At 45.9% G+C, this 22,412-nt stretch overlaps 1 protein-coding gene across 1 annotated transcript in view; it reads right to left on the reverse strand.

Moving 5' to 3' along the window:
• OBSCN (obscurin, cytoskeletal calmodulin and titin-interacting RhoGEF) overlaps positions 1 to 22,412 on the reverse strand; it is a 216,747-nt gene that overhangs the window by 141,270 nt on the left and 53,065 nt on the right. Inside the window, exons 21-36 of the mRNA XM_033166000.1 lie at positions 21,810 to 22,076; positions 20,421 to 20,533; positions 19,346 to 19,499; positions 17,295 to 17,456; positions 16,104 to 16,208; positions 15,452 to 15,718; positions 13,403 to 13,672; positions 12,287 to 12,553; positions 11,087 to 11,356; positions 10,678 to 10,944; positions 10,056 to 10,325; positions 8,901 to 9,167; positions 8,040 to 8,306; positions 3,603 to 3,869; positions 2,053 to 2,319; positions 77 to 340 (exon numbers count right to left, since the gene is read on the reverse strand). Of these exons, the coding sequence (XP_033021891.1) occupies positions 77 to 340; positions 2,053 to 2,319; positions 3,603 to 3,869; positions 8,040 to 8,306; positions 8,901 to 9,167; positions 10,056 to 10,325; positions 10,678 to 10,944; positions 11,087 to 11,356; positions 12,287 to 12,553; positions 13,403 to 13,672; positions 15,452 to 15,718; positions 16,104 to 16,208; positions 17,295 to 17,456; positions 19,346 to 19,499; positions 20,421 to 20,533; positions 21,810 to 22,076 (3,744 nt within the window). The remainder of the gene's footprint in view (positions 1 to 76; positions 341 to 2,052; positions 2,320 to 3,602; positions 3,870 to 8,039; positions 8,307 to 8,900; positions 9,168 to 10,055; positions 10,326 to 10,677; positions 10,945 to 11,086; positions 11,357 to 12,286; positions 12,554 to 13,402; positions 13,673 to 15,451; positions 15,719 to 16,103; positions 16,209 to 17,294; positions 17,457 to 19,345; positions 19,500 to 20,420; positions 20,534 to 21,809; positions 22,077 to 22,412) is intronic.

Below are 22,412 nucleotides of genomic sequence, written 5' to 3' on the forward strand. Positions count from 1 at the left end.
TTGTAAGAACATAAATTAAGCGGGTGGGGGGAGATGGCGGAATCACTCCAAAAGGCTGGTAGTGTTGTGTTTTTACCATTCACTGTTAAGACAGCTGTTGTCTTTTGATCTCCAGAGGAACATGTGTAATCCCCAGCATCCTTGAGGTCTAGATCGTGGATCGTCAATTCAGCCACAGTTCCTTCTTTCTTCATTCTGTATTTGCTGCTGGGCCTCAGACCTTTCTGCCCCTTCATCCACTCCACTGGAGCAGACTTATTCAGCTCACAGTGCAGAGTAACTATCCCACCTTGTGTGGCTTCTGTGTTCTTTAGCAGTTCTTTGAAGCGGGTAGGAATGGCTGGAGGATGAAGGGATTTTAAATGTATATATACACACACATGAAGATGACTTACCAGCATTAGCATCTGATTCAGTTATACACGACACTGCCTCCAACCCAAGATTTAATATGGTCATTCCAAATCAAACACCTAAACTTTTCTCACCTCTGCAGCCACTGGGAAGTTATGCCTCTCTTCTCTGACCTTTCTTTCCCCTGGTTTTCATCCCCCCCCCCCACTCTGGACCTCTCTTCTTCCTATCATTCTTTTGAACTCTTCCATCTCCCAACCCTCCTTCCCTTGGGCCTACTCCTCTTTTCCTAGGCCCCAAGGCTCTCCATGAACCACTCAAACTCCCAAGCAGTTTAGGCTTATTATGGCTGCCATCACAAAATTGCCTAGCTCATTATGATAAAGATTCAGGGTGCTTCCAGACTATTGCTATTGCAACACATACCGGCAAATTGAGGTTGTTCAACTGTAGTTAACTGGGCAGTCTTGCACACACACAGAAATCACCTCCCTCAAAGACTGGACTTTTAACAATAAGGAAAGTTATGGGGAAGTATGGGACAACACCTTTCATGCAGCATTGTCTAACAAATCAGAATGGTTGCTCATTAAATAGCTGATGTCATCTAATCTCTGCACAAACAAATCAGGATGAATGCTCGATAATGACCGCTCTCCCATCAACCGGAGGGTGCCCTTTGCATGGCCACACGCAGTACCCCGATCCCTGAGACAACGGCAGAAGTTCCTGGTCTGCCTCCCCATGTCACAGCCCTTTGAGGTTCCCGCCCAACCTCAGTTCTAATGAACCTATCTGTGGCTGGCGTAGGCAGAGCTCTCTGTGTAGTTAAAAGGGGCAAAGCCTACCTGAGAGCACGCACTCAACAGAAAAGCCAAGATACAAATCTTCCAAACATGCAAGGGGTCCTCCAGATGTGCTTTTTATTGTGCATTCATGATGAATTGTGCTCGTGATGGTATCGGGGCAGTTATACGCAATCCCATTTTCAATGTTTTTTGCGCCTTCAAAAGTTCCGGTGAAATGCCATTCCATGTAGTCGGGAGCTCTCTCAGCTCCGAGAGGGCTCCGGTGTTTTCGGGTAAGGAGCAACCGCAACCGCGCTGCGGGCTCCGTAAAAACCACAGGAGGAGCGTCCTGAGGACCTGGGATCTAACGGGTGCCAGACGTGCCGTCCTGGCTCTCGAGTAGACCTAGTAAGGTCTGCTTGAGCGAGCGGGGCTCCGGCGTGGCACTGAAGATCTACCGCTTTCCCTAAGTCACTTCCTCCTGAAATCCTATAACGTTTCATACTCCCCAAATGACCTGGGCTTTGCTTTTTTGTCCCACTCTTGTAGTGCAAGAATTCCCCCTCCAGGCAGCAATAATGCAAGAACGCTGCAGATGCATCGCAGAACAACATTGTGTGGACAGTCCAGTATAAATCCACCACTAATGCACTATTATTGCATCAACGGACATGTTGCAGAATAGACCCAACCCCCCCAAAAAAACAAAACCCTAGGGGGAAAAACTCCCCACTTTGGAGGGGCCCTCTGTAATAAACACAGCAGGGGAAAACCCCAATGAACTTCCTAAAAATATCAAGCTGGTAGGATTCTATACCACATATTTGCTCAGCGAGCTAAAACTCAGAGGAAATACATATAAAATGGGAATAAATGAAATAATGAGATGGATGCATCCCCATTACCCTACCATGGATTTTGACCTGAGCTGTGCTCTGCTTATCTCCGGCATCACAGGTGTATCTCCCACCATCCTCTGGCTCTGAATTGTAGATGAACAGCTCAGCCACACACCCCTCCTGCTTCAACTTATATTTGTCACTGGCCCGAAGGACCATCGCTCCTTTCTTCCAGGCCACGGATGCGTCCGGCTTGTTGAGTACGCAGCGCAAAGCTACGGTGTCTCCTTCTTCCTTTTCCACATCTTTAAGCTCTTGCTTAAAAAGAACTGGCAAGGCTAAAATGTACAACCAGGGTGGAGGGGAAATGGCAAATGTTAAGCACCGTGGGGGAAACTGCATGTAACAGCCGCACGCAGCAAGGACCACTCCCACCCCACTCCCCACCAATACGCAGGATTGGAAAACTCAAATTCTCTCAATGGTTTTGGCTTCAGGGAGGTAGTGTCTAAATCCTAGTTCTCCCTGCCAACAGAAAACTAGCATTTCAGGGAGAAAGTCCAGCTACAACCCATCTCCCCGACACTTGGCGTTCGGCCCTGTGAGCCCCCCAACCCAACTGCAGCGGAGCAGCTCGGAAAGAAAATGGCTTGCTTGGGAGTCTGGCAAAAAGACCTCATCATCAGAGCCATCACTTTGGATCAAGGGTGGAGAACCTCAGACCCAGAGGCCACATGTGGCCCTCAAAGCTTCTCTATGTGGCCCTTGGGGCTCTCCACAGGCCACAAACCCTTTCCCTAGTTATGCCCCTCAGAAGCCCAATTTTGCACCCTCTTTGGGTGTTTTTGCCTGGCTGGAATACGTCCTTGAACTCTGAGAGTGCTTCTTGTTTCTCTGGATGGAGGATGAAGAGAGGTGTGCAAGTAGGTGTAGAAACTCGCCTACTGTACCAAGGTAAAATTCACACCAGTTGCTCTGCTCCCTTTCGCCTCTGGCGCTGCCCACCACTGGCATGTGGCCCCTGGAAGGCTGCCTGGGAAGAAATGTGGCCCTCGATCTGGAAAGCATTCCCAACCTCATCTTTCAATTGCCATATGTCCGCTGCAGAGATGGTTAACTTGGATCCTACAAACATGTTACAGGTGTTGGTCTGCCATAGTAGAAACAAAATAGAAAATTCTTTCCAGTAGCACCTTAGAGACCAACTGAGTTTGTTCTTGGTATGAGCTTTCGTGTGCTGAAGGTATCTGAAGAAGTGTGCATGCACACGAAAGCTCATACCAAGAACAAACTCAGTTGGTCTCTAAGGTGCTACTGGAAAGAATTTTCTATTTTGTTTCGCCTACAAACATGGAACTTCTTTAGACAGGCTTAGCCCTACAACATAGGCCGAAGATTCAACCATGGGTGATGGAAGTAGAATGGTATGGTTAGACGCATGTAGCCTAACGCATACAAATGCATTTTGGGATGGAAAGCAGGCATCCACAGAGGTCGATTTGCATTTACGCAGCATGCTACTGCAGTGAGCAAATTTAGCATGCATGGCATTTCTGTGAAGGCCCACTATTAAATTATGGCATAGATAACTGAGCACCGCAAAGCTAGTGGCTCTTCCTACCCGTCACTTGCACTCGAGCTGAGGTCTTTAGCTCGCCAGTGCTGCAGGTATAATCCCCAGCATCAGAACTCTTTACATCCCGGATTACTAGCTCTGCCACAGTGCCGCGCTGCTTCAACTCATACTTGTCGCCGGCCTGCAGGACTTCGTTTCCCTTCATCCACTGCACCGGCAGGTCTGCCTTGTTAAGCTCACAGGTAAGCCGGACCTTGCTTCCTTCCTCAGCTTCCCTGTTCTGCAGTTCTTGTTGAAAAAGAACTGGCAGGGCTAAAATGCAGAATTGAAGATGGTGAACACGGGCAGGAGGAGGGGCTTGAGAAAAGTTGCGGGTTCTTTGCTTCCCCAACAGCTTTTGCAGGAAGTAATTTGAAGCAAATAATAAAATTCAACTGATGGAAATGTCAATTAACAACTGTTCTAACCACCTATTCTCCACATGGGGAAAAAGCTTAAGAATATTACAGTTACCTGCTTGATAACTTGATGCTTTTTATAAAAAAAATGAAATAATGCAATTAGTTTCACCTGAACTGTAAGGTTTACATTCCCCACCCACTGATTTAGACATATGGTAAAGACCAAAGCAGATAATATCTAATTAACACATAGCACATAACATAAGACACACATCTAGGTATCTATGTGGACTTTGGCAAAATAAAGACAAGTGGGTTTTGGCATAACAGACAAAAGCGAATATGTAGATACTCTGATAGTTCAAAAAATAGTTTCTGTTGGTAGACAGTGAGGTGGAGTTACGGTACATCTGTAGTCAAAGGACTGGAAAGAAGCTTATGAGTTATGTATCTTTCTTTCTTTAAAAAAAAAGGTAAGATTTGCCATTTGGTAATTTTACATCACATTTCAACCTCCCTTCTAGCACAAGATTATTGAAGAGGTACATCTCTTCTGAAGCAGACACTTGCATCCAAGCCAAAGGACTACCCCCCCTTCCTGCTAGTCAACACTTTCTGTAGACAGGTCACAAGAACACAGATGGGCATCTTCATCCTCTGTGGTTTTATTAGTCCAAGTTCTTGGATGTAGTCGTCCATAGCTGCCAGTACAGGAAGGGAATGCCAATGAAATATTGATGATTGCCACAATAATTCCGTTGGTAGAGGCTCTTAATCTCGGATTGTGAGTTCGAGTCCCATGTTGGGCAAAATATTCCTGCCCAGCAGGGGGTTGGAGTAGATGACCCTTGTGGTCCCTTCCAACTCTGCAATTCTATTCTATAATTCTATGAGAACACTTCTGTTCTATAATTCTATTGAGAACCCTTCTCAGCATGATCCCATCATGATCTACTCTTCCAGCACGGTTTACCATCTTCCATTTCTAGAAACTTGCCTTCCTTCTGTAACTTCGTTTAGAGGAAAACTATTTCCAAGCAAATAAAACTGGGTATGTATTTAGGGAGCTGGGAGTGTGGGTGGGAGGAGCTGCTGTCTCTCAACAAATTTTCAGTTTGTTGACTCTCCCCTTACGTACCTTGAATCTTCAGAAATAGGAGTTTGCTCTTTAAATAACAGAACAGGTGGAAATTAATAGTATACCAACATTAGCAACAATCCTTCTTTTGATTATGGAGGCAACATCCCATGCACAATGTGAATTCTTTCCAGGCACATGAAGCTACCAATTATATTCTTCAGAGATCTGTATAAGCTGATAAAGTGCATCCATTATACATACTCAAGGAGAATAATTTCTTTCAAGAAGAATACTCTGGATCCTGTTGACACCTGGAGTGCTCTCTGGTCCAAAGAGAAATACTTCAGTTGATTTCATATTCAACTATGAAGTGTACTGATGAAATCATGTAGAATAAACTGAACCAGTAAGAGATAATTTTCAACCCAGTTGCAAACTTAGCATTGATAATCAGAGTGCTTAATACAACACAACTATCATTTATTTCCATTATAATGAGAATATTTGCTCTCCTGGCTTGACAGTGAATCATAGAATTGTAGAGCTGGAAGGTACCTGAGGGTCATCTAGTCCAATCCCCTGCAATGCAGAAATCTCAACAGGTGGTCCCCCATCCAATTTGAAACCATAGCAGACCCTTCTTAGCTTTGCAAATGTGCTAGCAGTTTTATTGCTGCACCACTGGGAGACTCCAATTTCTTTGTATCACCTTATATATCTCACCTTCTATTTCATACATGAGAAGGGGTCTTCAAATCTTGACAGGTTATTCCGGAAGTTAAAGATGCGCCTCCCAAAATGGTTTAGAACTTACAGATTATTTGCAGGCAGGTCAATAATAAACTTGGAGGATAACAGCTACTACCCACAATGGTCATGTTTTACCTCCACTGTTGGAGACAGTATGCACCTGAAGAGTAGAGGCTGGTCCACTAGGGTGAATGGCACACTGCCCCACCAATCCCAGTCTGCTCTCAATCAACTCTTGCCTGCCTGCCTGCCTTCTTACTTGCATCCAGTTCAGGGATGCCACTGCCTGTCAGTTTCTTCACCCTTGGTCTCTGTTTTGCCTGTGTAGAACTCAACAGGGAGAAGGATGGGGACAAAACTAAAACTAGCTGGCTCCGCTTGTCATTGGCTCTGGCTTCCCGTCTTCCACCCCATCAGTTCCAATGGGCACTCACCACCACTGATCCTTCTTTATATTTGCAAGTAACAGTAACATCCAAAGGCACTTTCTGGACCAATACAACAATTGCTGGAATGGAGGCTGTATGCTTCTGAATGCCAGCTGCTGGGAATCACAGGTGGGGAGAGTGATATTGCGCTCATGTCCTGCTTCTGGGTTAGGCACAGGCAATTGGTTGGCAACTGTGGGAAACAGGATGTTGGACTAAATGGGCCTTTGGCCTGATCCAGCAGGGCTCTTCTTATGTTCTTTTCAGGACCTTGGAAAGCTCCAAGGTAATGCAGACGTTGCTCCAATCTAAAGCCTAAAATTGGTCTGTTGAGACCATACAGGGAAGCCAAGAAGTTTTGGGTAGCTAGTATGATGACAAAGAGCAGAATTGAGTCTGCTTGCTTGAGTGGTCCAAGTTGCTGGTCTCCAGGTCAGAAACCAAGGCCAGACAGAAATGAGCTGTAGTACTACGTGAAAAGCATCTCACCTCCGATGGGGCACTGCCTTGTTTAGCAGCTTTGAACTGCAACTTCCTCACCCTTTTGCTTTCACCATCATACAAATTAGAAGAATCTAGTGCTTGCCTTCATCTAGTTTACCCTCTATTGCAGTCTTCATGGCTGGATCATTTTTCTTCAGTGGCTTCCTCATTAAATGCCTCAAAGTAGCAGATTCCTTGAGTGACAATTGCATCTGAAAGTAGCATCCCCCTGATCCAACCCACTGGCACCTGATTCAGCTTTATTCCAAACCTATTGTGCATCGTATATTGTGTTGTAGGGATCAACCACTTGGGTATAGCAGACATCTTTAAATCAAACATGCATGTTCCAGGCCTTTTGTTATTGGCCTGGAAAAAGGAACATGAGCACACAATAAAGCATCAAGAAGTTTCCATTGTAAGGCCACGAGCCTGTAATATAAAGAGACTTAGGTACACGTCCATGATTGCTGATAAAGGAAAGAATATGAAAAAGTTACATGTTGTAATAAATACAGTATATGCCAATACAGATTTCACTGTGCATGAGAATAGTTTAATTAGACAAATCATAGTGGTTCACTCAGTCACCACCGTGCGAGCGGCAGCTCATGGGGCTGCCCCGTCCGTCCGTGGAGCAGCACGGACGGGATGCCGGGCGGCAGGGAGTGGTGGGAGGGGCTGGGGAGTGTCACCCCCCCTCCCCTGGAACCCGGGGCGCAGTGCCCCCTATGCCCCACCCTTCCTACGCCACTGCCGGCATCTTCCGGAAGGCATGAGGTTGGGAATGGCTGATCTACAGTGGCTTGGGCTATTTGTTGCACCAACTCCATCTTAGACAAAAGGACATTACATTAATGTAAGAACTGCTCCAGTGTTCTGGTTTCCTTACATGCTCTGGAGAAAACATAGGAAGCTGCTTTATATCAAGTGAATTCATTCATCTGTCTAGAAATTTTGACAGTAACTTGCAGTAGCTCTCATAGAATCACAGAACTGTAGAGTCGGAAGGGACCTTGAGGGTCGTCTAGTCCAACCCCCTGCAATGCAGGCATATTTCCCCCCCAACATGGGTCTCGAACCCACAACCCTGAGATTAAGGGTCTCATGTTCTACTGACTGAGCTATCTCGGGGTTTCAAGCAGGAGACTTTCTCAGCTGCACTGGAGACACCAGGGTTTGGGCCTTGGATCTTTTGCATGCGCAGCATGTGCTCTTCCACCAAACTATGGCCTTTTTCCAATTATTTGACAAAATCTAAATGCTGGGACTACAGGCTGAATTTCCCACCCCCATGGCAATTTACTAACTAATGTGACAAACCACACAGAGTTCGTACCTTGCACTACCACCTTTGCGCTTGACTGGGTGTCGCCAATGTCACAGGTATAAATGTCACTGTCGTCTTCCTGTAAGTCGTTCACTGTGAGTTGCAGGACTTTCCCCTTCTGGCTGATCTCGTATTTCTTGCTTGCCTTGAGGTCGGTAATCCCTTTCCTCCACGTCACAGCAGAAGCCGGCTTCTTGGTTTCGCAAGTAAGAACTGCTTTTTTATTTTCCTCCAGCTTCAGGTCCGTAAGGTCTTTGATGAAGCAGTTTCCTGCTTCTGAAAGGAAATGCAATAAAGTGATACCTAAGTGAGCACTCACGTCAAACACAACGACAGAGATAAATGAAACAATGGCTCAAGGGTGGTGGCTACAGTATATGCCTCTCTCGCACTTCTCAGAAGCGATAGACAGGGAAGATTGTTCAACACCACTTGGCACTCGCAGGATATAAATGGAATGATGAAAGAGAGAAGAGAGCGAAATGCTAATCATCTAGCCTGGTGAGAAGACCCCCTCCCTTCTGAACTGTGTTTAAGACAGGCTGCTGGAGCACAGTGAGGTCATTGCCAGCAACTGGACCATTTCTGCCTTATTTTATACTTCCTTTCTGCTTGCTGCTTTCATATTTAAGTCTAGATTATTTCTTTCTGCAATATGGAATCCGCCCCTATATTTGGCAAACTGATGATGGCTGTGCTTTGAATTGCACATTGTTTCAGAAACTGCAGATGTGGTAGGTTTGCCTTTAAATGCAAATTGAATCTAGTTTCTCTCCAACCACTAGGTGGAACCAATCTGCATTTCAGGGGGGAAAAAATTCCTTTCCAGTTGCTCACTGGATCTACTCTTTGCAGGACACCACCACTCACCTTCCACAGTAAGCGTTGCTTTTGTTTTAGAGATTTCGGTCTCGCATGTGTATTCCCCACTGTCCTTGACTGAAGCATCGTGGATGATCAGTATGGCGCGGGTCCCCTCCTCGCGCAGGTCGTACTTTTGGCTCCTCCGAATCTCTTTGCCATCCTTGCGCCACTTAATGTTGCCGTCCCACTTGGACAAGTCGCAACTCAAGCTAGTCTCCTGCCCCACCAACGCCGTCTTGTCCTCCAGCTCACGTACAAATTCTGCTGGCTTTTCTAAAGGGAAAGGAAGCAAAATAATCTTTCCATTAAGAAGCAAAATAACTCCTCAGGTTTATTTATCCTTTTTTTACGACGTTGGAGAATTTTTGCGGGGAGGGAATCTGTAGTAAAGGAGCAACAAGACAAGGAACGGAGATTGAGGAGCCAGCTTCTGTTTCATCTTTTAAACAAGTGCTGAAAATGTTGCTGTAAGGTCCTTGGATGGTTGCTCATGAGAAACCAGGCAAAACTCCAGCCATTCCTTTAGTAGTTTTATTGTGCGTACTATGTACAGTGCAGAGCTAAAAAGTTCATGTCTGTATCAACCGTCTGCAGAATCCGGGAGTGGCCCCTTCCGGTTCTGACCCTAACGTAAGAGTTTCGGTATACGAAATCTCCGCCTCCCCTCTTTTCGTTTCACCCCTCTGCGCACTTGGGGCGATGGAAATAGTGTGTCTCCCTCCTCACCCGCTGAGTGAGGGGTGTGCAGGGTCTCTCCAACATCCCCAGAGCCTCGGCTCTCCAGCTCCTGGGCTGCCTGCCCCTCCCCGCTGGAAGAGGAGGTGCTACTGGTCAGTTGGGGCTGAGGCTCTCTGTAGCATCCCGAGAGCCCTTCCACCACTCTGCGCTGAGCTGGGGACAGTTCCCTGACAGTTTCTATTCCATCATGCTTCTGCAATTAGGAATAAATCTTTCCAAAGCAGGTAGCTTTGATTTTAACATGTTTATATGGTTGTATGAATTTATGAACAGTTGTTGCAAACCGCTCTGATTTTTAAAAAAAAACAAATAGTGGTATATATTTTCATAAATAAATAAACTAAATAGTGCCACTTTATAATCTGTCCATGTACCAGACAGATGTTCCTCCTTAAGATGCACACCCAAATTTCCTCTACGCACCTTTCACGACTAGAGTGGCTTTGGAGCTTAAGTCACCGAGCGAGAAAACGACCTCTCCAGCATCAGTGGCCATTGCTTTTTTAATATTGAGAGTGTATTTCCTCCCTTTGTTGAACGCTCTAACCCGTCCCTCGCGGCCCACTTCAGTTCCGTTGATGAGCCAGCGGCAATCTTCAGCGCTTTCGTGGGAGAGAACACATTCGAAGCTACAACTTTCCCCTTCCAGGACTTCTGTGTTCTTGAGGCGTTTGGTGATGCCGATATTCAGTTCTAAGAACGTAGACAAAAGGGTTATCAGATAGGCTTCACAAGACAAGTGCAATGCAAGAGTGAGAGCAGGGGAACCCCTGTGCAAACAGAGAGCGTGGTTAAGGAATCCCCAGGGCATTTCCACAGAGGAAGTATAAACAGCAAAAGCTCGTTTGGATGCATTTGTTCTTTAAAAAGAGTATTGTCCTCCATAACATTCTGGGGCATTAGAACCCTAGAAAGGACAAGAAAAATGGCAAAAGATACCGGCACACATTTGTTTTGGCCCTCCGCTTGTGGTCTGGCTTGTGGGGGTGCATGTTTACACCCTGCAAATCTACAGTTCTGGACTTCACAATGCAGCAGTCCCTACCTTGGACGCTGACTCTAGACTTGGCCACCTCTGTACCAAGGTCGCATGTATACAAGCCCGCATCAGCCTTGTTGAGGTCATGGATAATGAGACCCAGCGTCTTCCCAGCCTGCAGCATCTCGTACTTGTCGCTTGGGCTGAGTTCCACACCCTCCTTCTTCCAGATGGGCTTGACCTTTGCCTTGGAGACCTCACACTCCAGGCTGACTGTGCTGCGCTCCTCGGCAGCAACATCATCCAGGGACTTCATGAAGACAGCAGGCTTCTCTGAAGAACGGTGCAACAAGGAAAGCAAACTGCAATGTTTAGATTGAACTTTCTGGTTGTTGTTTATTTCACAAATTCATACAGCAGCTTGATTGTAAGGCAAGTGGGGACCAAGGCCCTTAGGTGAAAAAAGGAAGCTCACCTTTCACCTTCAGCCGAGCACTCTCAGTGACTTTCTTCTGAACCCTGATAGTCACTGAACCAGCATCTTCTGGCATGACGTGTTTGAGCATCAGGCTGTGAGAGGTGCCCAGCTTCTTGATCTCATTGAAGTTGTTGGGGAAGAGGTGTGTGTCATTGAGGAACCATTCCACATCGTCAATGTCTTCAGACAGCTCACAGGAGAAGAAGGCACAGTTCTCCTCTTCAATTTCCACATCTTCCAGATGCTTCGTTATCTCCACTTTGCGTTCTGTTTGAAGGGAGGGATTAGGCACACAATGAGGTTCCACAGCAGAAGATGCTAACTTACCACAACCATCTCCAGCTCTACAAACTTATTGCTGCCTCCATTCTATATGCAAAGGCAGTTTTCCACATAGCATTTTCAGAGAATCCAAAGGGCCGCTATAGCAAATAAAATATTTTTCTGAACATCTCAGATTCTCCAGCTGCTGCCTAAGAAATGTCCTCCCCTCTCTTGTGGCTTCTTCCTCCCCACACTCCAGATAAGCAAGCTCATTCCATACTCCTGAAGGAAGCACCATTCTCCAATACATTACAGGTTGTCACAACACACTCTGCATTGTAAATTCCCTTTCTAACCTGCAACCTGAGCAGGTAGCACCTTCTCGGGCCAGTGGGCACACTTGGAATTTTGAGAACATCCCATGGGTGCCAGTAGCAAAATGGCTATTGTGGGGTCATGGTATATGACGGATCGGCTGACATGGAGGTGTGTCATAGGGGCTTCAGCTTAGGAGAGGCTGAGTCAAGGAAACAAGAACTGGGAGAAAAGAGGCAACAGTCTCTTGCATTTGAGGGGGCATTTATTGACATCTTTCAAAGGTGCCAGAGGATGGTGCTTTTTCTATGCATTCTTGCTGCCTCAATGCGGCATATAGACATGTCACTAAAAATTATTTACTTAATGTGGGGTGGCCAACTCCCAAGAGACTACGATCTACTCACAGAATTAAAAACTGGCAGTGATCTACCCCCGTTTTTTGGGGGGGTTTGGATCAACCAGTAGATCGCAATCGACCTCTTGGACATCCCTGAAACGGATTTCACCCAATTTCTAATAGTAAGTATACACATGAGAAAATTGCTAATTTCTTTTCCTGCACATAAAGCAAGGCTGGACTCCCCTCACCTTCCCTCCATTGTTTCACCTACGTACCCAGAATGGTCAGTGAGGCCTTGGTCTCTGAAGTCCCAGCTTTGCATTTGTAAACACCAGAATCTCCAACAGACAACCTCAGGATTTTTAGCTCTGCTATGTTCTTATCCCTCTTGGGCTTAAACTTCTCTGAGGGCTCGATGAGGGTGTGGTCTTTGTACCATTCTACAACCTTTGGAGAAGGCTTGAACTCACAAGAAAGGACAACGGAGTGGGTTTCCTGGACAACCTTGTCTTCTAGGTGCCTGGTAATAGTCACTTGAAGATCTACAGAGAGAAGCAGCAGAGGTCATCATGGATGTCAGGTCTGCATTAGGGTTGCTCACGAGTAATCAGGCATGAGTCCGAACTGTCTTTTAACAGTTTATTGGTGCAGACTATTTACAGTGCAGAGAACGTGAAAACATAACCGTCCTAGTCACTCGCAGAATCCGGGAGTGCCGGTTTCCGGCTGTGACCCCAACATAAGAATTTTGGCACCCCAAAACGCCGCCTCCCCAGTCTCCTTTTGACCCCTCTGCGCAACTGGGGCAACGGAAGTGGCGCGCTCCCCTCAGAGTGAAACTCATGAGGTGTGCTGGGGCTCTCAGCAGCATCTCCAAGCCCTTGTCTTGGCTGGCTGTTTCCAGCCTGCCCCTCCCCACTGGAGGAGGTGCCGCTCTTCCTGCTTAAGGAGGTCTCACTACAGAGGAGGTGTCTGGGCTCTCGGTACATCGACAAGACCTCCCGCCCTGCCAAGGGCAGTTCCTTGACAATGGACAAAGAAGTGGCATTGAATTAGATCTAGGGGAAATGTGTGGGAGATTGGCAGGCGAGCATAACTACGCACAACTTCTAGTTAATGCATGAAGGGGTGAAGAACCACAGAGTATTGCTAGATAGACTCATACTATCCTTGACTGAGGCATCGTGGATGATCAATATGGAGCGGGTGTCCCCCCCTTGAGGAGCTCGTACTTTTGGCTCCTCAAAATCCCTTTGCCATCCTTGCGCCACTTAATGTTGCTCATCTAAAAGCTCCACCGCCTTCTCCTCAAGGGCAACCCTGAACAGAACTACAGTGCTGCTGCTGCTGCTGCTGCTGATATTTCAAGTTCTGAGGAAGAAGTGACTTACCTTTCACCACCAAGTTCGCTGTGGACTTTGCTTTGCCAATGGCAAACTGAATAGTGCCTGTCATCTCTACGTCAGTCTTCCTCAGGATCAGGCGGTGGAGCCTCCTCTCCTGTTCTATCACAACATCCTTGCCGGCCTGCAGGAGTTCTCCGCGGAGGGACCATTTGGGGGGCTTCACAGACTCGATGGAGATTTCGCACTCAAACCTGGCTTCCGCTGGCTCACTGACCTCCACATCCCTCAGCTCCTTCACAATATTGATGGATTGCTCTGAGGAGCCGAAGAGAAAAGGGTCAAATGTCCATCCTGCTGCCCCCATGCAGACTGTGCAAGTGGCAGCTTATTAACAGCTATTTAAAATCATCATAATGTTGGGATTCGAAAATTGCTGGGCTCCTTGGTCCAGCTTAGGACAAGAGGAGCAGGAAATAAAACCGAATGTGCATATTCAGCTTGTCCACTAAGAGCAAAACTAGGCATTATGCACATGGTTTGCTGGCAAAACAAGGCAGCCTCCTACCAAGTTCTGACTCCTCTCCCTGCTCTTGTTGTAGGCCCAGAGTGGGTAGCCTGTGGCCTTCACGTCAATGTTGCTGGACTACAACTCCCATCACCCCTGACCAATGGCCATACTGGCTGGGCTGATGGGAGCTGTAGTCCAGAAACAGCTGGAAGTCCACAAGTTCTTTATCCATATTGCAGGCAGACTTTCTTTGTTGGTTCTCTTTATTGACCGTGGCAGCAAATTATGCAACACAATGATACATGTAAATATTGGGGCAGGCGGTTGGGGGGGGATTGACCCAAAGCTGCTATTTTCAGCGGCAACCCCATGTCAATCATCAAGCCCAGTTCTATTGTGGGGTTGCAATTCTAAGCACATTTAACCTGGCACATCTTTTCCCATTAAAAGTGCACAGGCTTAGATTGTAAGGACAATTCTTATATACTATGATATGTTCTTCTGGATTATACCGACACCTTATTGGTACCCTTTTTGCTGCAGCTTGGAAGTTAGGGAGATCAAGACGTTTGATGACTTGAATTTTGTTGAAAGGGCACTTTCCCACATGATATTGTGCAGATCTCCGATGGACTGATTCCTTTACTCAATCTGCTCAGTTCCTTCCATAAAAAGGGGTGCAGAACCCAAGACACAATTCATGTATGTGGCAGAGAGAAGTACAAAGCCTCCTGCAGCATGGGGAAGTCCTTTTAAGAAAAGTCACTTCCTGCACTTCAAGTTGTGTGCCTAACATTCTGGATCAACAGCAGGAGAGACTGCCATGTGAAGCTATCCTAATGTTCTGGGATAAGGTTCAGCGATAGTAGCATTTTTACCATTAAATCTGCTTCAACCTCAGTTCAGAACCAGCAATGTGATGAACCTGGCTCTAGTTCAGTAATGACTATTTGTTAGCCTGCAGGGAGGACCCAAAACTGCAAAGTACATTTATCCAACCTGCTGGCGGGCTTGTTAAATAATGATTAATTAGGTCCAGTTGCCGACAACTCTGGGGTTGTGGCGCTCATCTCGCTCTGTAGGCCAAGGGAGCCGGTGTTTGTCCACAGACAGCTACCGGGTCATGTGGCCAGCATAACTAAGCCACTTCTGGCAAACCAGAGCAGCGCACGGAAATGCCATTTACCTTCCCGCCGGAGTGGTACCTATTTATCTACTTGCACTTGACATGCTTTCGAACTGCTAGGTGGGCAGGAGCTGGGACTGAACAATGGGAGTTCACCCCGTCGAGGGGATTCGAACCACCGATCTTCGGATCGGCAAGCCCTAGGCTCTGTGGTTTAGACCACAGCACCACCCGCGTCCCTAAAATAATAATTAGAACTGAGCAAATATTTTGCCTGCATTTCCACAATACCTTGTCTGGAAAGAAGGGCAGTGGTAGCAGGAACAAGTCTGAAATCTAAATGATGCTCTTCTTGGCTATGGGAATTCCACCCACCCATCTTGCGATATTTAGGTAAATGGCACAACTACCCAGTTTCATGGGTTCCGTCCACATATTCCAGCTGAGAACAAGTTAGTACCTTCCACATAAAACTGAGCACTGCTTTTGTCATCGATGGCATCACAGGTGTAAATGCCTTCATCAGAAAACTCTGTCTCATTGATAATGAGCTTCCTGTAGACCCCGTCGCTGACAATCTCATACTTTTGGCCAGGTTGGATCAGTTTGTCATCCTTGTACCACTTGACCTCAGCATTGCGGCGAGACACTTGGCACTCCAGAAAGCCCCGGTGCTTCTCAATTGCAATCTTTACACGGAGAGGTTTCACAAACCTTACAGGCAGTTCTAAAGGAGGACAAAGAAACACCATTACTAGCACTACTACTTTGAATTTATATAGTGCTTTAGGAAGTTCAAAACATTTGATACTCATTTTCACCTGGTGCCTAAAAATGTATAATGAAGGTGCTAGGCAAGGCTCCCTGGGGAAAGCATTTCACAAACGAGGAGCCAGTGCAGAAAAGGCCCATTCTCGTGTTACCACCTTCTGGACATTTCACGGAGAAGGCACACAAAGAAGGGCCTCAGATTATGATCACAGGGTCTGGGTCAGTTTATATGGGGAGAGGCGGTCATTGAGATACTGTGGTCCTGAGCCGTTTATGCAATTAACCAAACTGAAGGTGCGTTTTTAAGAAAGACTAATAAGCCACAATGCCATCATAATTACCTTTTACTTTAAGTTTTGCCCGGGATTCTGCTTTTTCAGCAACAAATTTGATTTCTGCTGAATCCTCCATCTCCACGCTTCTGTAGACTAGCGCGTAGCTTTTCCCTGTGAATAGAGACAAAAACTCACAGTTACGGGCCATCCGTTTTGAGATCTGCTGAGTGTACCACACCTTAGGCACCCGCTCCTTAATCCCATTGTAGCCTCTTGTACTGCCCAAGAGGACACAGAAAGCAAAATTTTAGTAGTAAATCCCACAACCTAAGAATCCCCTTACCCCTAGAGGACATGGTCTAACATCCATTTCCTTAGCCCAGAGAATCAGATATATCCATCTGAGAATTCTTAGCACCCGTGTCAAACAACACTTCCCATAATTATTTGGGGAAAGCCACAACACTCAAACTGGCATATACCGTATTTTTCGCTCCATAGGGTGCACCGGACCATAGGGCGCACCTCATTTTTAGAGGAGGAAACAAGGGGAAAAAAATTTTCTGGTTTCCCCCCTCTAAAAGCCCTGTTTTTTTGAGGATCAACTAAAAGTTTTGCAGCTTTTTTTGCAAAGGGAAAAACCCTGTTTTTTTGAGGATCAGCTAAAAGTTTTGCAGCTCCTTTTCCAAAGGGGGAAAAGCAAAGAGAAAAAGCCCAATTTTTATGGGGTTGAACTCACATTTCTGCAGCTTCTAAAGGAAAGGGAGACTTTTCTGCAGTTTCCAGACAGATAATCTAATCACCCAGTCAAATGTCGCTGGGGAAACAAACAACCTCCCTCTGCAGCACATTCAACAAAGGAGGGCGGGGCTGAAAGGCAGCCGGGGACTCTTATCTCTCTCCCAATCTCTTGCTGATCAGCTGCTGAGCGGGGTCCTTTCAACACCCCCTTTTCTCTTTGCAAAATAAAAAGCATGATCCTCTTTTGGCCCCTTGGCAATTCAGCTCCGGGGACCACCATTAGCTCCATAAGATGCACAGATATTTCCCCTTACTTTTTAGGAGGGGGAAAGTGCGTCTTATGGAGCGAACAATACGGTAACTGATATGCATGTGATCTGAATGTCTGCCATCAAGCTTTAGTTATGCAAGAGACCTAAACAGTTCAGACTCGCTTTCCAGTGGCCTTCCCCCACGTGCCATTCCAACTAGAAAACAAATCCAATGTTTCTGCTCATCGGCTGTCCCCTTCCCTACCGTCCTGACGCAACCTGATGTTCTCTCCGGCCCGGATCTTGTTTTCGTTGCTGAACCACTGGGTTTCAACCTCGTCATGTGAAATCTCGCAGGTGAAGGAAGCGCTCTCTTTCTCGCTCACCTCCACATCTTCCAGCGGCTTCACTATCTTGATATCTCGGGCTAAAGGGTTACAAAGAGGTATTTACTGAAGGATATTTGCTCCTACTGACTTCTGGAATAAGTTGCACCCAGGTAAAATGTGTTCCTTTTGGCCTGTTCCTCTGTCCTTCCTCTTTTTTCTTTCTTTCTTTTTAATTTTTTATTGCAAATACGTACAAATCAAAACTTACAAACTTGAAAAAGAAAAAATAAATCAAGAAAGGTTACAAAAAAAGAAAAGGGAGAAAGAAAAGAAAAAAAGAAAAACGGAAACATAAATAAATATCATAAACCGATACAGTTAAATCTTAATAAAGAAAAAAGAAAATCATAAACAAAATGACATTAAGTCATTCATTATTAAACTAATACTTTACAGATCAAACACATATGTTTTAAACAATTACCTCTTCTGCGTCATCCATTTTCCTAATAAACTGACATTTCTTAAATATTTCATTTTTCTGTGTTTTCTGTTCTTTTGTTCACAACAGTTCATTATTCCTAATTGAAACCAACTTACCGGTATCTTTATTTCAGTGCATCCCTCATCTTGGTATCAGGGAGTTTTTTGTTTTGTTTTTTACTTTTGCAGAGTTATTCTAGACACAACCAGGTCTTCACTTCTGAACCTTGACTTATCAAATATTTATTTAGGTACTCCTATTCTTTCTTAACTGTCTTATTTGACTTGTCTCTTATTATACCTGTCAGCCCTTCCTCTTTTTTCTTTTAGCTGTGAGTAGGGAGGTGCTGCAAAGAGCTGGGTTCTGGGGACTGGCACGGGGTGGTTTAAATCCCCCGCGAGTGGACCTGAGGGAAGCCCGATTGTTCCCTCAGGCCCACCCCCGACCCCCCAGAAAGCCCGGCCCTCTGCGCCAGTCTGCCATTGGCCAATTTGGCAGGCTGATGCAGAGCAGGATTTCAAGCCAGGAGCGTGCTCTGGCAAGGAAGAGACCCTGGCACACAGCCCTGCATCATCGGCGAGGGAGAGGCGCTGGTCATCCCGCAATGCCCCTGCACCCCTAAAAGAGGGTAAGTGGACTCTCAGGGGGCTGCCCTCACAAGCAGGCAAGGCGTTGCCAGGGCTTTATCAGTATCGCGAGCCCCCGCCTCAGCTGCTGAGCAATTCCTCTTCCTCCAGTGAGGCAGGCAGTGATCCCTCTAGTGAGGAGGGAGAGGTGGGAATGGGAAGTAGGAGTCAGGGCTCTGGCAGGCAAGGAGAGCCCACGCACCAAGCAGAGCACGGAGGGGAGGCACCTCTTCCATCTCCCCACTTGCGCAGGGGGGGAAAGGCGCAGAGGGGGTAGGCGGTGGTTCCGCATCCCGCACCTTTTATGCTGGGCAAAGAACCGGAAGGGGTCATTCCCGGACTCTGCCGAAGGATGAGCTGGGCGTCTTTTTCTTAGCTGCACTGTATATATTTGCACAATGCAGAAACTTAGTTTCAGAAACTTCGGAGTCAGACTGGTTACTCATGAGCAGCCACTGAAAACCTTACACGGACTTTTAGCTGTGAGTAGGGAGGTGATGCGAAAGGGAAGCTTTGAGGCCCTTTGACCTATGTTCTGCCTCTAGACTGGCTAATCTAACTGAGCTAAAGCGTCGTTTATTTTATTTGTTTGCTTGTTTATCATTTAGTAGTAGTAAAAAAAAAAAAACCACAGTAAGTTTCATCACATACCAAAGCCACAGTTTGGCTTACTGTGAAGTGCAAGCCAGGCCACTGAGCCACACAAACATTCTACCTGTGACATTTATGTCCTCTTTCTCACATGCAAGGCACCACCTGATGCAGCAGTGATGGAATCTTAATAAATACACATGTGAATCGGCCTGATGACTGGGCAGTGTTTTATGCAAAGTCATTCAGAGAGGAAAACATTTTTGTTCTTCCCACTTAAACATACCATGGACCACCAAGGTAGCTGAGCTCTTGTCATCAACAGCATCGCACATATATTTCCCTTTGTCTTCAAATTCGCATTTGTGAATTGTGAGGCTTCTCGTAGTCCCCCGTGCAATGACTGCAATTTTTTTATTTGGCCGAAGCTCAATTCCATCCTAGAAGGAAGAAGTCCAAATCAGGTTTTAACAGACTCACCAAGTCTCTTAACTGCAGTGTTCTTGTCTCATCAAAATCAGTATGGAACAAGAAAGTATTTCACTGTTTGAAAGTACTATAATACTTTCATTCAAGATCCACAAAACTCTGTTTGGACAGGATATAATTCACACCTGAGGCCCCGTTGGAGATTCGCCAGAATTTAATAACTGTCATTGTGCTCCTGAGAAAGATGCCACTGACTCTAGAAAGTCAATGTCATATTTGAGAACTAGAAGCACTTGTCATGTGAATATGCCAACGAGAACAAGAGGATAGACTGTGCCATACATTTCCAAGAGGATTGGGGTTCTTGTAATACAATTTAGTGCAATGTTTCAATGCTTCTGACTGTCCAGTCTTGCTCTGATTATAGCTAGCAATAAAACAGACAGTCACGGGGACCAAAAATTACAGAGACAGAGTAAACTAAAGCCGTGAAAATCTCTAGAACGGGTAGTTATAATACATAATTCAATATAAGGAGAATACAACAACTTAACATTAGATTGCCTGAGAGAAAAGTATATAGAGCCTAAATAAGGATTTTAGAACCTAAATAAGGATTTTCTTGAAAGAAAATAAACCTCCTGACGGGTTGCCGGCTAAACAAATCCCGTTTCACCGAGACTATCAGTTTCCTCAAAGGAAATTAAACTTGAGAGAAGGTATAAGAACCTAAGAGCCCAAAGACAAAGGGTTGGAAACCTCAGTTGTAAAAATCAAATACCAGTCAGTGATTCTGACCCAGGCTACATATTTGTAAGTAAACACAAATACTACACAACACCCTGCACTTTCTGCAACGGAAGTGTCCATGTGACACATCAGACCCCATTTCCTTAAGGTAGGAAAAGTCACATGGCAAGTAGATTCAGTACCTTACGCCACTTGACATCTGCATTAGGCCTGGAAAGTTCACATTCGAAGGTTACTTCATCCTTGTTCTGAGCATTAATGTCTTGCAAAGGTTTAATTATTTTCACGGGCCGTTCTGCCAAAAAGAAAAACAATGGTAGTAGCAGCAGGTAATAATATTAATAACAATAACAATAACAATAATAATAATAATAACACTGTCATATGATAATAATAATGCCAGTGAATGAGAACCAGTCCACCCCATAAGCAGGCATTTTATTAATACGATAATAAACAAACAAACAAACAAACAAACAAACAAAAATGCCCTTCATCCAAGGAACCCAGGGCAGATGATGATGATGGTGATTAAAATTTGTATACCTCCCTTAATCCAAATATCTCAGGGTGGTTCACAACAGAAAAATACAAAACACATAGTAAAACAAACACAAACCAATAACCCTTGCCAGCACATTTTAAAACCCATAGAATGTTTATCAGCCAAATGCTTGGTTGAAGAGAAATGTTTTTATCTGGCGCCTAAAGATATGTAAGGAAGGCACTAGGCAAGTCTCCCTGCGGAGAACATTCCAGAAATGGGGAGCCACAGCAGAGAAGGCCTGTTCTCATGTTGATACTTCCTGGACCTCTTGAGGAGGAGGCACACAAAGAAGGGTCTCAGATTATGATTGCAGAGCCCGGGTCAGTTCATATGGGAAGAGGCAGTCCCTGAGGTATTGCAGTTACCTAGCTATCACAAGGAAGGGTGAAATATACTCGGAGTTGAGTGTTGATTTCATGTTCTTTATTTCAGCTCATGGTAAACAGTGAGTGAGTGCTTTCCCCCAAAACCTCTGGCTATATATACATTATTTACACAATGAGTCCCGTGTGACTGGCTGATTCAACTCCCCTCCAGGAGCCTGATTGGGCTGCTCCTACAGGCCAGTCAGGTTGCTGATTCACTTCCTCCTGGAGCCTGATTGGGCTGCTCCTACAGGCCAGTCAGGTTGCTGATTCACTTCCTCCTGGAGCCTGATTGGGCTGCTCCTGCAGGCCAGTCAGGTTGCTGATTCACTTCCTCCTGTAGCCGGATTGGGCGGCTCCTGCAGACCAATCAGGTTTCTGCCTTCTAGGATCCTACCTGCCTATTGTTCTAGGATCCAAGCTCAGTACATAACAAAGGGTTTGCCAGCAACCTCTGGGTTGACCTGGGGATGGGACTCCTGTGGTTGCTAGGCACCCCCTACTGCGTGCTTCAACTGGCGGTTCATGTTGTGGTCAGCAAAATGTTTGAATGGAACTGATGCTCAATAGAGCCAGTAGGCCCTGTGCTTTGGACATGTGTCTCATGCACCCAACGAACGGGGTTGCACAACAAAGACATCCAAGATCTGAATGCCTACCTTTCACATTAAGTCTGCCTGTTGTGTGAAGACTTTCGGCCTTGAAGGCAACAACGCCCGAGTCCTCAATTTCAAGGGATGAAAGAGTCAACGAATGCTTCTTCCCCTGGACACTAATGCAGCAGTTGTCCTTCGCTTTCAACCTCACGCCATCCTTCATCCAGATAACTTCCACGTTCTCGTGTGACAGCTCCACCTCAAAGGTAGCAGACTCCCCCTCATGGGTATCTAGCGGCTGAAGGCCTTTCACCAGTTTGATGGGTCTCGCTTAGGAACAAAGCAATATCACAAAGAATTAGATGTGCCTGGGACAAAGTAAGATACCCAGGCTTACCATTCTTCCCACTTAAGTGGTATGCCCATCTGGAAACTGCACCAAGGATTCAACTAGCAAGAAATAGGCAAGGGGTAGCTATCTCCTTCAGGCCCTGATTCAAAATTTCCAGGGGCATTTGACTGCTTGAAGGCTGGACTGGGTAGGCAGGAGGACATAAGCACACCAGTTTTCTTGTGCGCTTATGTTCTTGCTGTTGGGACAAAATAAATAATATTCTGTCTTTTACCTAAGCATACATGATTAACCTTTCTAGGAAAATACCCATA

The sequence above is a fragment of the Lacerta agilis genome, chromosome 12 (genome assembly GCF_009819535.1).
Source record: "Lacerta agilis isolate rLacAgi1 chromosome 12, rLacAgi1.pri, whole genome shotgun sequence".
Classification (NCBI taxonomy): Eukaryota; Metazoa; Chordata; class Lepidosauria; order Squamata; family Lacertidae; genus Lacerta; species Lacerta agilis.